This window comes from Octopus bimaculoides, chromosome 30 (genome assembly GCF_046866305.1).
Source record: "Octopus bimaculoides isolate indiv1 chromosome 30, ASM4686630v1, whole genome shotgun sequence".
Classification (NCBI taxonomy): domain Eukaryota; kingdom Metazoa; phylum Mollusca; class Cephalopoda; order Octopoda; family Octopodidae; genus Octopus; species Octopus bimaculoides.
This window is the reverse complement of record NC_142957.1, coordinates 17823188-17841049: the sequence shown is the minus strand read 5'-3', so window position 1 is coordinate 17841049 and position 17862 is coordinate 17823188. Positions and strand designations below refer to the sequence as shown.

Below are 17862 nucleotides of genomic sequence, written 5' to 3'. Positions count from 1 at the left end.
ATCAGATCAAGTGAGGACTTGATTCCTACGGGACACCATTAGTATCTCCATGGGTTTGACAACTTCTGCAAAAGAAATGGTGGAACTGTCTTGACGTCCGTAAAACCTTCAACTGTTTGTAGCAAGAGAACGTCTTGACAAAGTCACCATCCATTTATTGACTCCATCTGTCCTTCATCTCTTGGATTGAATATTTCCTGCCAGAATACTCCATTGCAGTGTGTGATGATGGGCTTCCCTCTCGCTCACATTCCGTCGATTGACATGCTTCAAAGTTTAGTTAAGTATTTATAAAATCTAATTGTTGTTGGCACTCTCTCGATAACAACCTCGAGGGTTCCAGTTGATCTGATCAACGGAACAGCCTGCTGGTGAAATTAATGTGCAAGTGGATGAGCACTCCACAGACACGTGTACCCTTAACATAGTTCTCGGGGGGTATTCAGCGTGACACAGAGTGTGACAAGGCTGACCCCTTTGGATTACAGGTACAACAGAAACAGGAAGAAAGTTGTGGAAGAGTACAGCAGGGTTCGCCACCCATCCCCTGCCGGAGCCTCGTGGTGCTTTTAGGTGTTTTCGCTCAATAAACACTCACAACACCCGGTCTGGGAATCGAAACTGTGATCCTGCGACCGCGAGTCCGCTGCCCTAACCACTGGGCCATTGCACCTCCACTATAAAATCTAATGAAAGTTGTGAAGAAAGAAATGAAATATGATGGACAAATACCTGTTTAGTTACGAATATTTAATATTGTGTGTAAAATAACAAACAAATAAGTAACTTTGAGAAAACAATAAACAGAACAACTTACTTTCCGTGGATTTTGTTTAATATATTCTTGAATGTATTGAGTGTCACCACGCCAAATTTTACTTATATTCTTATCAACTTCCATCTTTTAAATGAAATATGCTAGGAAAAAAAAATCGTTTCAAAGCCTTATAAAATGAGGTAAACAACAATATAAAGAAATCTGAAATCTCTCAGGAAATTACATAATATTGGAAACTTCAATTTTTCTAAATTATTATTTATATCTGAATGTTCTTCCTGGCACTAACAAACCTAACAACAGTCATTATGTTGTGTCTCTTGGTCAGCTACATTACTCTGCTTATTACAGTCTGACTGGTGAAAATTAAACCCTGAATATTGGAATGTACAGTCTGTTGGTCAGGCAGGTGGAGACCCTGTTTGTCTTGAGCTATGGAATCTGTGGTCCATACCTCAGCCAGATAAAGACACTGTATAGATCTGGTACAGATCTGGTATAGATCTGTGAAGATACTCTATCTCTTAAGCTGTGGATGTATGGATCTTATCTTGTTATATTCAACTCATTGATTATGGGCCGCAGGTGTGTTTGATCAGAACTTACCTGGAGCTACTCAGCAACAAATTCCAACATCTCAAAAGTGATGGAAATTTGGTTGTCATAAACAACCGAATTCTTTATCAATTTCGATGTCATTTAACACGAACAAGTCAATGTAGAAGAAATATATATTCTTTTCTACTTTCGGTACCAGGCCCGAAATTTTGGGGTAGGGGCCAGTCGATTAGATAGACCCCAGTACACAACTGTTACTTAATTTATCGACCCCGAAAGGATGAAAGGCAAAGTCGACCTCGGTGGAATTTGAACTCAGAACGTAAAGACGCTGAGCATTTCGCCCAGTGTGCTAACCACTCTTGTGGGATAAATATATATTTATTTCTCTATTGCCCACAAGGGGCTATACACAGAGGGGACAAACGAGGACAGACAAAGGGATTGAGTCGATTAGATCGACCCCAGTGCGTAACTGGTACTTATTCAATCGACCCCACAAGGATGATAGGCAAAGTCGACCTCGGTGGAATTTGAACTCAGAACATAAAGACAGACGAAATACCATTAAGCATTTCGCCCTGCGTGCTAACGTTGCTGCCAGCTCGCCACCTTGTGGGATAAATATATATTGAAATATCAATAATATTGATCTTTCACTTGTGTTAGTGTTTGATTTCTCTGAATATATTAATTACTTGAGATAGTGTCATTAGGGAATCCTAACCTTGGCCAGGTAATAAAAATGTAACCATTAGTTACAATTATACACCAGGTAATAAAAATGTAACCATTAGTTACAATTATACACCAGGTAATAAAAATGTAACCATTAGTTACAATTATACACCAGGTAATAAAAATTGTAACCATTAGTTACTATTATACACCAGGTGTATGTTCATTGGTGTATCGGATTTTACCTGAGAGCTGTTGAATTTTCAAACAATTCTCATGGCTTACTTTGAGAAATAAAAACAAAATTAATTACCAGAGTCGTTGACGAGCAAGCATAAAGATAAAGATTAATAGACAATGTTTGGTTGTTTTGCTGAAGGCAAAGGTTTATTGCTGAGATAACATCAAAGAATATGAAAGAAACAAAGTTCATATTTCATATCAGTAAAACTGATTTACAAATGAGTGATTCACACATCATGGACATAACTTGAAATATCTCCACCACCACCATTACTATTTAGTCTGTTAACCTATTTCTATTCATAAATAACACATCCACTATTCGGTTGCTATTCACCTCTTTCTCATTGATAAGTCTTCACTTTTAAATAACAATCTCTGTTCCTTAATCCGGCTAAGAATTCGACAGAAACATTTCTTTGATTAACAAATTATAAAATAGGTTTTTGTTTCAAATACTGTATTCATATGTTATCTTTAAAAATATATTAAATATATAATTTTTTAAAATTTAATATAAGATGTGTAAGTTATATAATGTCATACTATAACTTATTAAAGTCGAAATATTACATCATTAAAATTATTATTTTCTCTAATAACCCAATTGCTAAAGACTTTCTAGCTATGGCCCTCTCATATGTATTCAATATCTAATATGTTTAGTTCACAGATCTATTTAGAGACAACATCATTGGTTTGTAATAAGTCCAGACAAGGTGCAATAATTTTCAGAAGCCATCCATCTGATAAATAATATCCGAGACAGAGAGAAAACATATTTAATGCATTCCACATGAAAATGTTGATGTAGGAGGAAGGTGTGCTGAGAGAAAAATGGATATCTTGTCACCAAATTGTTTGATTCAAGATATATTTACAAATTAAATTTCCAGAACATTTACATTTATATTCAAAGTTTAATATTGAAATAAAAATCAGTTTAAAAATTTTGTTGATTGGAAATAGGAAAAATTAGTTGAGTCATTGCAATATCGCACACAATAACTTGTGGCATGTTATTTTCTCTGTACGATCTGAATTTATATCCGGGTTTGGCCAACATTGTTTTTTTTTTATCTTTCAGGGTGTTGATAAATAGACTAATAATAATCTCAGGGGTGAACTTATGGATTATTTAGACATTGGACAAGATGCCTTGTAGCATTTAATCTCTTTTTCTTTGGTGTTCTGAGTTCAAATCCCGCTGTGGCCTACCCGTGTAGTAAACTTAATCCAACCCCTATTCTAACACTACCACTTGGGCCTTGGGGGCCCCCTTTAGCAGAGGGTTTCTCTGTTGTATGCATTCATGTTAGGTATTCTGTGTTGAGGACATCTTCCACCCACCCATCATTCAGAGTCCCTTAAAAAAAAGTTGGTTAAAAGGTAGGGCCCTTCTCACCCCCTCTAAGTGTATAAAATAATGAAGATGAGAAAAAAAACAACCGATTAATTTTACAGGCATAAAATAGATTTACAAACTTTAAATTTCACTTTAGAAATCCGCTGTAAACTACCTAAAATAATTTATTATCAGATGAATATTTTCATCCCTTTAGTTTCCATTAAAGAGTTTTTACATAGTTACAACCAAACTATGTTTTATATTCCGGAAATGTAAATAAAAAATTCTACTTGTAACACTGTAAAATGTTTTCTCACTTCCTAATCTATAAAATACTGTCTGAACACAAAACGAATTCCAATATAAAAGTATATTTACGTTTGAAATAGTTATAATGAATGTTTTTTTATAATGTAAACGCGTTAGCAAATTGTGTGTTAATTATAATAAATATCACAGTAATACTTACCAGAGTTATAATTAGGTTTCAATCTCAGTCTGAAGTTTTTCTGTCTCAGGAGAGAGTCCTGTCTTGCAAATTCAGTTCTGAGAAATACAAAAGCTTCTGTGAAGTTTATTACATACTATACAGGTGTGGCGACTATCTCCTCATGTATGTGTGTGTTTATGCTGTAGTGTGTATATATATATATATATATATATATATATAAATTCAGAAGAATGGTACAACAAAGCACCAATATTTACTGGAAAATATTTTTGCCAGTATATACGCAGTGCTATACAATAGCGTCGTAATTATATTGATTGCTATTTTCCAGTAAATATTGGTGCCTTGTTGTACCATTCTTCTGAATTTATATATATATACCCTTGTAGGGCTTTATTTTGCTGGAAATTAATACATTTGTATTGAAATATTTTTCATTGATATATATATATGTGTGTGTGTGAGTCGTTTACATAAGGAAACTAATTTCCTGAACCACCTCCCAATTACTCAGACTTTCTTTCTTTCTCTCTCACCTGACGTCATCCCACCCCCACCCTTTTACTTGACCTCTTTCTCGATAAACAACATTCAACGCTTCTAAAGAATGCTTTTTGGGGCGTTTTGTTTCTTTCCACATACACATAGGACAATCTGTCGAATGGTCGAGTTGTTGGTGTGTTTATGTCCCCCGTCACTTAGCGGTTCGGCAAAACAGACCGATAGAATAAGTCCTGGGGTGTCGATTTGCTAGACTAAAGGCGGTGCTCCAGCATGGCCAGTCAAAACAAAAAAAAAAGACTGAAACAAGAAAAAGAGTATATATACATATAGAATCGTTTTTGTTCCATATATATATATATTTGTTTGTGTATGATTCTGTGTGTGTTTGTCGGTCTCTGTGAGATTAAAAACAAAAAAGTGAAAAATTTCTGCAAGCCCTGGGTGATATTGAACCCTGCCCAGGATGTTATTGGTACTTGCATATGCCTTTACCCACAAGACCACCGAAACACAAACGGAAACGTATTTAAAAAATGACATATTTAAACCTATCTTAGCTGAAGATCAATATAACGGGTCGCCAACTTAAATTAATAAAACTGTGTGTTTACCTATGTGTATCATTGCTGTGTGTGTGTCTGTGTTTGTTTATATCTTTTTCCCCTGTCTTTCTAGCCACGAGAACCTTGCTCCAACTATAGATAAAATTATTTCTTTGTAAGTATAAGACCGATAATATTGATAACACACACATATAGATAGGTGGGTGGGGCACAATGAGGAATTTTTACTCCATATTTGACTTTGAGACAAAATGTATTTTTAACAAATGTTCACGAAAAACTAAGGTGAAAAATTTTCGTAAAACGCTTCGCGCAAGCCCTGGGTGATATTGAACACTGCCCAGGAGGTTATTGGTGTCTACATATGCCTTTACCCACAAGACCACCAAGACACCAACAAAAACGTAGTTAAAAAATGACATATTTAAACGCCAATTCTCTTTGAGCATGTAAAGGACAAAGTTGGCTGGGGCAAAACGAGTAAGAACAAGATAAGGCATGTTTGCCTTTTGAATTCTCCAGAAACTCGCTAATACACATCAGTATCCATCCCTAGACATCAGAAATGTAAAGAAATGAATTAAAATATCTCGGCCAAATGAAAGAGGCTCAGAGAAAATTGGCGGCGGTGTACCAGCACGGCCGCAGCTCTAAGCTGAAACTATAAACAAACAAACATTGTAGGAATTAAATTTTTTTATCAAAAAGGTGTTCTACAATTTATTATTCAAAAAGGTGTAGTTCTATAATTTTTTTTTATTGAATTCTGGGAAAAGTTAGGTTTATAAATCCTAATTTTCACTTCCGTAATTGCCGCCAGTAAGATGGAACAGTGGTGTTAGTCGTGGAAGGGGCTACGGGGCGCGAGGAGTAGTCGGGGTTCAAATCCCGCTGCTTGAGCTCGCGCCCCCCTTCCCCTTTCACTTCTTTCATCGCCGGACCATTGACCCTGGCGGGTTTTTACTTCGCGTTATCATTTTTCCTCCTACTCCAGTCCCCCTCCTACTCCTAACCCTCCTAATCCTCTAAGACGAAATTAATTAATTAAATAAATAAATAATAATAAATAAATAAACAAAAAAAAACATTTCGTACGAAATACCTGCGGCTAAAGAAATGCAGCTAGCTTTACTGATTGAGTGTTTACGAATCGATTGATACATGTAAAGCCATTCCAAAATGGACGGTCTTTGATGGAAGTAACGTGGACGGCCGATGAAGAATTAAGGATTACCTATTATGGCTGCAACAAGGTAGGCTAAAGAATAGAATCTTTTTATAACCAAGGTAGAGAATATGCGGCACATCAACCGTTTTCGGCCGAAACCTAAACGCGAAAACGGCTGAGGTGCCGATTGTTTACCTTCGCCATTGTCTTTTATGCTTTACTTCTTTCCACGTACGAGCATTGCGACCATCGCCTCTTAATGCGCTTTACACGAACAAATTGACACAAGAGTCTTAATTTTGGGTTTAATGTGAACACCCGGCTATATATACGTATGTATATTGGCAAATATTGGGTTGTCCGCAAAGTTCGTGCCGATTTTAAAGGAAACGGAAAGGTCATTACAATTTTAATCAACCGAGCGTGAATCTCCATCTTTCCTTTAACTTGAAAATATCCTCTTGCCAGAATTGAGCTGGTTTCATGGCAAATAAGTCGAAAATTAAGCTACTATAAATCGGCACGAACTTTCCGGACAACTTTCTCTTCAATCGCTGCATTTGTCCAATGTTAAAAATCCTGTTGATGTTTTATATTGTGTTTGTGTAATCAATTGTTGGAGTTACTGGGCTTTATGTTTGGTTGGGGATTCTAGACTGATTAGTGTAATTGTGGTGTGGGCATTAGTGTATCACTGTTTTGTATTCCTTGTCCTTCATCTGGAGTCAGTGAGGGGCTACTGGCATCGACCACGTTCGAATGGTGCTCTTTACATGCCCCCCTAAAGAACAAAAGGACTGCAGCTGGAAGTGCTCAGGTGTCACTGGGGCAGGCATTGACGATTCAGCGCTTAGGAATGCTTCTGTAGAAGAAAATGTAGACCTTATTAAATATGCAGTGACCCCGAAATTTATGTCCTCTTAAGGGGTTTTTGCTTAATAAAAAAAAAAAAAAAGGTTTTTCTCAACATTCTTGAGTAGTTATAAAATTAAAATCAGATGCTTCAGAGGCCCACCTGAGCTGTGATCTTGAATTGAATCTGTAGCAAATTTTCTTTTATCTAAATTTAATTATTGACCTTTGAAATGGACAAGTCTTCACTTGAATCCACTGAATTCTTCTTTTGTCTGTTTATGCAATTGACCAATAACCAGAACTGTGAAGCCTTTCTAAGTTTTCTCCTGGATTCGGCATTCACAATGTGAAGCAATTGTAGGGATGGGCTTGGATGGACTCTGTTCTCGTTTCCTTACACTTTATTTTTATATATTATTTTAGTTCCATTGCCTTAAATTTTTAGTGGTGTATATTATTCATTCCATGTATTTTTCTTTGTTCGACTTGTGTTACCCTTTTAGCTTTTATTCGTGCATATGTGTATACTGCTGGCTTTTACCATTTGGGGCCCTGTTGTTTTGACCAGAGGACACCTCCTCAGCTACATTTTGGTGTAAATAGTTTGAGGTTTAGTTCAGTAGAAAAAGTCACATCAAAATAGGGGAGGCCTAAAGATGGGTGGTAAGGCAGGTGTTCATTTTAAAATAAAGTATTCTTTTCTTAGGCTTAAATGTCGAAAAAAGGTATTGGTTAAAAGTGCTTACATGCTAAATTTACTTTTTAAATTTCAGAATTAATTAAAAAGGGTTTGTTTTTTGTAAATCAAATTTATATTAATGGGATGTAGGTAATTTTAAATTGTGTATATCTGATATGCTTTAGATCTAGATTAGCAACAGTCAGTGCTACTATCACCAACTGACAATCTAGGTTTGCCTAGTAACTGATGGTTTTGGGGGTCTTGTTGTTTGTCACTGTTGGTGAGTCCTTGGGATAGGCTAATGTACGGAATGCAAGCCAAATGATTGAAGTAATAATAATACAGTAAGGTTTTCTTGAAGCATTGACAGGTGTGGTTATGTGATAGAGAAGTTTGCTTCCCAACCACACGGTTCTGGTTTCAGTCCCACTGCAGATATATGTGCGACTGTGTTGGTGTTTACATCCTCATGAAAGACACAACATAGGTGGCAGGCCGTTTTGGTAAGAAAGCTTAGCAAGAGCCTATGTATACATTTTAATTAAAATATATTTCGTTTTTGCCAGATTAGATTTGTTTCATTAAATTACCAAATTTCTCGTCAAAGGTTAAATCCACATTTTCCTATCCTGCCCCAACCCCAACATAGAATATTTTCTTCCTTGTTTTTTCAATCAATAAAATCCACGTGTATCTCTCAGTTTCAAAGTTGTCGCAGTGTTTCTGTCATGTGCTGTGAAAAAGGGGTAAGTGACACGAGGGATCATACAGCACTGCTTCATACAACCTATGGGCCTGCAGATGACATGGAAAGGTAGGCACACTCTTATATATATATATACACACACATATGCAGTCACTACTAGATTCATAATATATACAAACATACACAATGTTTAAGTGTCGTTACTACATATTTAGTTTCTATATAATATATACATACACACAAGCACATGCATACATTACTCGATTCATAATATATACACATACGTTACTTGATTCATAATATATACACATACATTACTAGATTCATATATACACACACATTAGTTGATTCATAATATATACACATTACTCGATTCATGATATATACACATACATTCATAATATATACACATACGTTACTAGATTCATATATACACACATTACTTGATTCATAATATATAGACACAAGCGCATACATACATTACTTGATCCATAATATATACACATACATTACTCGATTCACAATATATACACACATTACTCGATTCATAAAATATACACACAAGCACATACAGACATTACTAGATTCATATATACACACATTACTTGATTCATAATATATACACACAAGCATATGCAGACATCACTCGATTCATAATATATATATACACAAGCACATACATACGTTACTAGCTTCATAACATATACCTTACTCGATTCATATATACACACACAAGCACATCCACACATAATATACACACATACATTACTCGATTCATGATATATACACATACATTACTAGATTCATATATACACACAAGCACATACAGACATTACTTGATTCGTAATATATACACACTAGATTCATATATAAACACACACATTACTCGATTCATAAATATACACACAAGCACATTACTTGATTCATAATATATAGACATACATTACTAGATTCATAATATATACACATACATTACTCGATTCATAATATATACACATACGTTACTAGATTTATATATACACACACACACATTACTAGATTCATAGCACATACAGACATTACTTGATTCACAATATATACACACATTACTCGATTCATAATATATAGACACAAGCGCATACATACATTACTCGATCCATAATATATACACATACATTACTAGATTCAGATATACACACATTAGTCGATTCATAAATATATACACACATTACTCGATCCATAATATATACACATACGTTACTCGATGCATAATATATACATTACTCGACTCATAATATATACACACATACATTACTAGATGCATATATACACACACATTACTTGATTCATAATATATACACACAAGCACACACATACAGACATTACTTGATTCGTAATGTATACACACATACGTTACTCGATTCATAATATATACACACATTACTCGATTCATAATATATACACACATTACTCGATTCATAATATATACACACATACATTACTAGTTCCATATATACACACATACATTACACGATTCATATATACACACAGACATTACTCGACTGTTCCTTCGAAACGCGGAGTAGACGGGACAACTGATGAAGGGAAATTTATATGTCGTCTCTCTGTTTTCTTTCGTTGTTCAATAAAAAAGTTTGTTTCTTTGTTGTGATGTCCCGTACCCATGTTTGGATATGTGCATATATTACTATATGATAGAACGCCATGCATCTTTCTCCAAGTAAGTTTTATCATAATAATTACTTTCCTGTCTATCTATCTCTCTTGTTCTTTGGTTTCTATATATACAATATTTAAATATGATTACTTTCTATACATTTATGTATGATAGTTTAGTGTCTACAATGTTTAAGTACGATAATTTAGTGTCTCCTCCTCAGCTACATTTTGGTGTAAATAGTTTGAGGTTTAGTTCAGTAGAAAAAGTCACATCAAAATAGGGAAGGCCTAAAGATGGGTGGTAAGGCAGGTGTTCATTTTCAATTATCATAAATTTTAAAATAAAGTATTCTTTTCTTAAGCTTAAATGATAGAAAAATTTAATTAATTAAATAAATAAATAATAATAAATAAACAAAAAAAAAAACATTTCGTACGAAATACCTGCGGCTAAAGAAATGCAGCTAGCTTTACTGATTGAGTGTTTACGAATCGATTGATACATGTAAAGCCATTCCAAAATGGACGGTCTTTGATGGAAGTAACGTGGACGGCCGATGAAGAATTAAGGATTACCTATTATGGCTGCAACAAGGTAGGCTAAAGAATAGAATCTTTTTATAACCAAGGTAGAGAATATGCGGCACATCAACCGTTTTCGGCCGAAACCTAAACGCGAAAACGGCTGAGGTGCCGATTGTTTACCTTCGCCATTGTCTTTTATGCTTTACTTGTTTCCACGTACGAGCATTGCGACCATCGCCTCTTAATGCGCTTTACACGAACAAATTGACACAAGAGTCTTAATTTTGGGTTTAATGTGAACACCCGGCTATATATACGTATGTATATTGGCAAATATTGGGTTGTCCGCAAAGTTCGTGCCGATTTTAAAGGAAACGGAAAGGTCATTACAATTTTAATCAACCGAGAGTGAATCTCCATCTTTCCTTTAACTTGAAAATATCCTCTTGCCAGAATTGAGCTGGTTTCATGGCAAATAAGTCGAAAATTAAGCTACTATAAATCGGCACGAACTTTCCGGACAACTTTCTCTTCAATCGCTGCATTTGTCCAATGTTAAAAATCCTGTTGATGTTTTATATTGTGTTTGTGTAATCAATTGTTGGAGTTACTGGGCTTCATGTTTGGTTGGGGATTCTAGACTGATTAGTGTAATTGTGGTGTGGGCATTAGTGTATCACTGTTTTGTATTCCTTGTCCTTCATCTGGAGTCAGTGAGGGGCTACTGGCATCGACCACGTTCGAATGGTGATCTTTACATGCCCCCCTAAAGAACAAAAGGACTGCAGCTGGAAGTGCTCAGGTGTCACTGGGGCAGGCATTGACGATTCAGCGCTTAGGAATGCTTCTGTAGGAGAAAATGTAGACCTTATTAAATATGCAGGGACCCCGAAATTTATGTCCTCTTAAGGGGTTTTTGCTTAATTAAAAAAAAAATCACTGTAAATGTAGTGTTAGAGGGGAGAATAATTTGGTTAGGGGATATATTGGGAGCACTATTGATTTTAAAAGGAGATATAGGTTCCACATGAGCTCATTTTCGAATGCCAAATACTCCAATTCTACTGCATTGGCATATTATATTCATGATTTGAAGACGAGGAATATGAGCTATACTATTGAATGGTTAGGCCTATCCAAAGCCCCCACACTTTAATGAATTTTCTTATGTGCTCCCTTTTTGTAATAGGTTTTTCTCAACATTCTTGAGTAGTTATAAAATTAAAATCAGATGCTTCAGAGGCCCACCTGAGCTGTGATCTTGAATTGAATCTGTAGCAAATTTTCTTTTATCTAAATTTAATTATTGACCTTTGAAATGGACAAGTCTTCACTTGAATCCACTGAATTCTTCTTTTGTCTGTTTATGCAATTGAACAATAACCAGAACTGTGAAGCCTTGATTCGGCATTCACAATGTGAAGCAATTGTAGGGATGGGCTTGGATGGACTCTGTTCTCGTTTCCTTACACTTTATTTTTATATATTATTTTAGTTCCATTGCCTTAAATTTTTAGTGGTGTATATTATTCATTCCATGTATTTTTCTTTGTTCGACTTGTGTTACCCTTTTAGCTTTTATTCGTGCATATGTGTATACTGTTGGCTTTTACCATTTGGGGCCCTGTTGTTTTGACCAGAGGACACCTCCTCAGCTACATTTTGGTGTAAATAGTTTGAGGTTTAGTTCAGTAGAAAAAGTCACATCAAAATAGGGGAGGCCTAAAGATGGGTGGTAAGGCAGGTGTTCATTTTAAAATAAAGTATTCTTTTCTTAGGCTTAAATGATAGAAAAATGTGTGAGGAATTCAGTAGTCGCATTTAACAAAAATTAGTAGAAAAACACTTATGGGGTTAAATGTCATGAAATGTAAAATAGGGGAGTAACGCTCCAAGCAATAGTTGTATATTGCTTTTCCTTTTCTTTTTAATTAATTATTTAATCAGGCTAGTTCATTAATGCTTCAGATATGTACATGTAAATTTATCGGGGCAGGAATATAATCATTTTTGGCTGTATCTCTATGGGCAGACCTGAAGGCATGTAGTAAGGCTGTCGAAAAAAGGTATTGGTTAAAAGTGCTTATATGCCAAATTTACTTTTTAAATTTCAGAGTCTTTTTATTTGTAAATCAAATTTATATTAATGGGATGTAAGTAATTTTAACTTGTGTATATCTGATATGCTTTAGATCTAGATTAGCAACAGTCAGTGCTACTATCACCAACTGAAAATCTAGGTTACTTTAGGTGAGCCTAGTAACTGATGGTTTTGGGGGTCTTGTTGTTTGTCACTCTTGCTGAGTCCTTGACAGTATACAACTAAGCTATTACTGTACATATATATTCATTTATTATGTCACATGCTAAAAGAAACGGGCCTCTGTGAAGTGCAGGCTCATTGCTAGTTCCACTCCAGTACCCGGTGTTGTATGATGTGGGGCATCGACCTTGGTATAGGCTAAGGTACGGAATACAAGCCAAATGATTGAAGTAATAATACAGTAAGGTTTTCTTGAAGCATTGACAGGTGTGGTTATGTGATAGAGAAGTTTGCTTCCCAACCACATGGTTCTGGTTTCAGTCCCACTGCAGATATATGTGCGTCTGTGTTGGTGTTTACATCCTCATGAAAGACACAACATAGGTGGCAGGCCGTTCTGGTAAGAAAGCTTAGCAAGAGCCTATGTATACATTTTAATTAAAATATATTTCGTTTTTGCCAGATTAGATTTGTTTCATTAAATTACCAAATTTCTCGTCAAAGGTTAACTCCACATTTTCCTATCCTGCCCCAACCCCAACATAGAATACTTTCTTCCTTGTTTTTTCAATCAATAAAATCCACGTGTATCTCTCAGTTTCAAAGTTGTCGCAGTGTTTCTGTCATGTGCTGGGTAAGTGATACGAGGGATCATACAGCACTGCTTCATACAAACCTATACAACCCATGGGCCTGCAGATGACATGGAAAGGTAGGCACTCTCTTATATATATATATACACACGCACACATATGCAGTCACTACTAGATTCATAATATATACAAACACAAATACAATGTTTAAGTGTCGTTACTACATGTTTAGTTTCTATATAATATATACATACACACAAGCACATACATACATTACTCGATTCATAATATATACACACAAGCACATACATTACTCGATTAATAACATATACACACATTACTTGATTCATAATATATACACATACATTACTCGATTCATAATATATACACATACATTACTCGATTCATGATATATACACATACATTACTCGATCCATAATATATACACATACGTTACTCGATTCACAATATATACACATACATTACTAGATTCAGATATACACACATTACTCGATTCATATATACACACACATTACTAGTTCCATATATACACACAAGCACATACAGACGTTATTTGATTCATAATATATACACACATACATTACACGATTCATATATACACACAGACATTACTTGATTCGTAATATATAGACACAAGCACCTACATACATTACTCGACTGTTCCTTCGAAACGCGGAGTAGACGGGACAACTGATGAAGGGACACACATTACTCGATCCATAATATATACACATACGTTACTCGATTCACAATATATACACATACATTACTCGATGCATAATATATACACATACATTACTAGATTCATATATACACACACACATTACTCGATGCATAATATATACATTACTCGATTCATAAATATATACACATACATTACTCGATTCAGAATATATACACATACGTTACTAGATTCATATATACACACATTACTCGTTTCATAATATATACACATACATTCATATATACACACATTACTCGATTCATAAATATATACACACATTACTCGATTCATATCACATACACACATTACTAGATTCATAATATATACACACAAGCACATACAGACATTACTTGATTCGTAATATATACACACAAGCGCATACATACATTACTCGATTCATGATATATATATATTACTCGATCCATAATATATACACATACGTTACTCGATTCACAATATATACACATACATTACTCGATGCATAATATATACATTACTCGATTCATAATATATACACACATACATTACTAGATTCATGTATACACACATTACTCGATTCATAAATATATACACACATTACTCGATTCATGATATATACACATACATTACTAGATTCATGTATACACACATTACTCGATTCATAAATATATACACACATACATTACTAGATTCAGATATACACACATTACTTGATTCATAATATATACACACAAGCACACACATACATTACTTGATTCATAATATATACACATACATTACTAGATTCATATATACACACATACATACATTACTAGTTCCATATATACACACACACATTACACGATTCATATATACACACAAGCACATTACTTGATTCGTAATATATAGACACAAGCGCATACAGACATTACTTGATTAATAATATATATACACACATACATTACTCGATTCATAAATATATACACATACATTACTAGATTCATGTATACACACATTACTCGATTCATAAATATATACACACATTACTCGATTCATGATATATACATATACATTACTAGATTCATGTATACACACATCACTAGATTCGTAATATATAGACACATACATTACTTGATTCGTAATGTATACACACTTACATTACTCGATTCATAATATATACACATACATTACTTGATTCATATATACTTATATTGCTAGATTCATATATACACACATTACTCGATTCACAATATATACACATACATTACTTGATTCAGATATACACACATTACTCGATTCATAATATATACACACATACATACATTACTAGTTCCATATATTTACACACAGACATTACTTGATTCGTAATATATAGACACACGCGCATACATACATTACTAGATTCATAATATACTGGTTTCATATATACACACAAGCACCTACATACATTACTCGACTGTTCCTTCGAAACGCGGAGTAGACGGGACAACTGATGAAGGGAAATTTATATGTCGTCTCTCTGTTTTCTTTCGTTGTTCAATAAAAAAGTTTGTTTCTTTGTTGTGATGTCCTGTACCCATGTTTGGATATGTGCATATATTATTATATGATGGAACGCCATGCATCTTTCTCCAAGTAAGTTTTATCATAATAATTACTTTCCTGTCTATCTCTCTTGTTCTTTGGTTTCTATATATACAATATTTAAATATGATTACTTACTGTTAGTAAGTGGAATATGTAGAAAGTAATCATACCTAGTCATTGTAGAAACTAAATTACAATACTTAAATGTTCTAGAAAGCAATCATACTTAGACATTGTAGAAAGTAATCATACCTAGTCATTGTAGAAACTAAATTACTACACTTAAATGTTCTAGAATCTAAACATGTAGAAAGTAATCATACTTAGTCATTGTAGAAACTAAATTACAATACTTAAATGATCTAGAAAGTAATCATACTTAGTCATTGTAGAAACTAAATTACAATACTTAAATGATCTAGAATGTAATCATACTTAGTCATTGTAGAAACTAAATTACAATACTTAAATGTTCTAGAAAGCAATCATACTTAGACATTGTAGAAAGTAATCATACCTAGTCATTGTAGAAACTAAATTACAATACTTAAATGTTCTAGAAAGTAATCATACTTAGTCATTGTAGAAACTAAATTACAATACTTAAATGTTCTAGAAAGCAATCATACTTAGACATTGTAGAAAGTAATCATACCTAGTCATTGTAGAAACTAAATTACAATACTTAAATGTTCTAGAAAGTAATCATACTTAGACATTGTAGAAAGTAATCATACCTAGTCATTGTAGAAACTAAATTACAATACTTAAATGTTCTAGAAAGTAATCATACTTAGTCATTGTAGAAACTAAATTACAATACTTAAATGTTCTAGAAAGTAATCATACTTAGTCATTGTAGAAACTAAATTACAATACTTAAATGTTCTAGAAAGTAATCATATTTAGTCATTGTAGAAACTAAATTACAATACTTAAATGTTCTAGAAAGCAATCATACTTAGACATTGTAGAAAGTAATCATACCTAGTCATTGTAGAAAGTAAATTACAATACTTAAATGTTCTAGAAAGCAATCATACTTAGACATTGTAGAAAGTAATCATACCTAGTCATTGTAGAAACTAAATTACAATACTTAAATGTTCTAGAAAGTAATCATACCTAGTCATTGTAGAAACTAAATTACAATACTTAAATGTTCTAGAAAGTAATCATACCTAATCATTGTAGAAACTAAATTACAATACTTAAATGTTCTAGAAAGTAATCATACTTAGTCATTGCAGAAACTAAATTACAATACTTAAATGTTCTAGAAAGTAATCATATTTAGTCATTGTAGAAACTAAATTACAATACTTAAATGTTCTAGAAAGTAATCATACTTAGACATTGTAGAAACTAAATTACAATACTGAAATGATCTAGAAAGTAATCATACTTAGACATTGTAGAAACTAAATTACAATACTTAAATGATCTAGAAAGTAATCATACTTAGTCATTGTAGAAACTAAATTACAATACTTAAATGTTCTAGAAAGTAATCATACTTAGTGATTGTAGAAACTAAATTACAATACTTAAATGTTCTAGAAAGTAATCATACTTAGACATTGTAGAAAGTAATCATACCTAGTCATTGTAGAAACTAAATTACAATACTTAAATGATCTAGAAAGTAATCATACTTAGTCATTGTAGAAACTAAATTACAATACTTAAATGATCTAGAAAGTAATCATACCTAGTCATTGTAGAAACTAAATTACAATACTTAAATGTTCTAGAAAGTAATCATACTTAGTGATTGTAGAAACTAAATTACAATACTTAAATGTTCTAGAAAGTAATCATACTTAGACATTGTAGAAAGTAATCATACCTAGTCATTGTAGAAACTAAATTACAATACTTAAATGATCTAGAAAGTAATCATACTTAGACATTGTACAAACTAAATTACAATACTTAAATGATCTAGAAAGTAATCATACCTAGTCATTGTAGAAACTAAATTACAATACTTAAATG

General features: G+C 33.5%; 1 protein-coding gene and 1 long non-coding RNA gene across 6 annotated transcripts in view; one reads left to right on the top strand and one right to left on the bottom strand.

The window, feature by feature from the left end:
* The window catches only part of LOC106878618 (uncharacterized), a 31994-nt gene extending 25632 nt beyond the window's left edge, over positions 1–6362 (bottom strand). The window contains exons 1-3 of one of the 5 annotated variants that reach the window (XM_089346042.1): positions 6226–6362; positions 4075–4151; positions 818–918 (exon numbers count right to left, since the gene is read on the bottom strand). In XM_089346042.1, the coding sequence (XP_089202168.1) occupies positions 818–901 (84 nt within the window). In that variant the 5' untranslated portion in view covers positions 902–918; positions 4075–4151; positions 6226–6362. Of the gene's footprint in view, positions 1–817; positions 919–4074; positions 5133–6225 lie in introns of those variants that run through there. The other 4 variants (XM_089346045.1, XM_089346043.1, XM_089346048.1 and 1 more) reach the window with 4 other exon arrangements.
* The window catches only part of LOC149130245 (uncharacterized), a 244685-nt gene continuing 233062 nt past the window's right edge, over positions 6240–17862 (top strand). The window contains exons 1-3 of the long non-coding RNA XR_016239174.1: positions 6240–6376; positions 8530–8642; positions 13580–13693. This is a non-coding gene — a long non-coding RNA (uncharacterized LOC149130245). The remainder of the gene's footprint in view (positions 6377–8529; positions 8643–13579; positions 13694–17862) is intronic.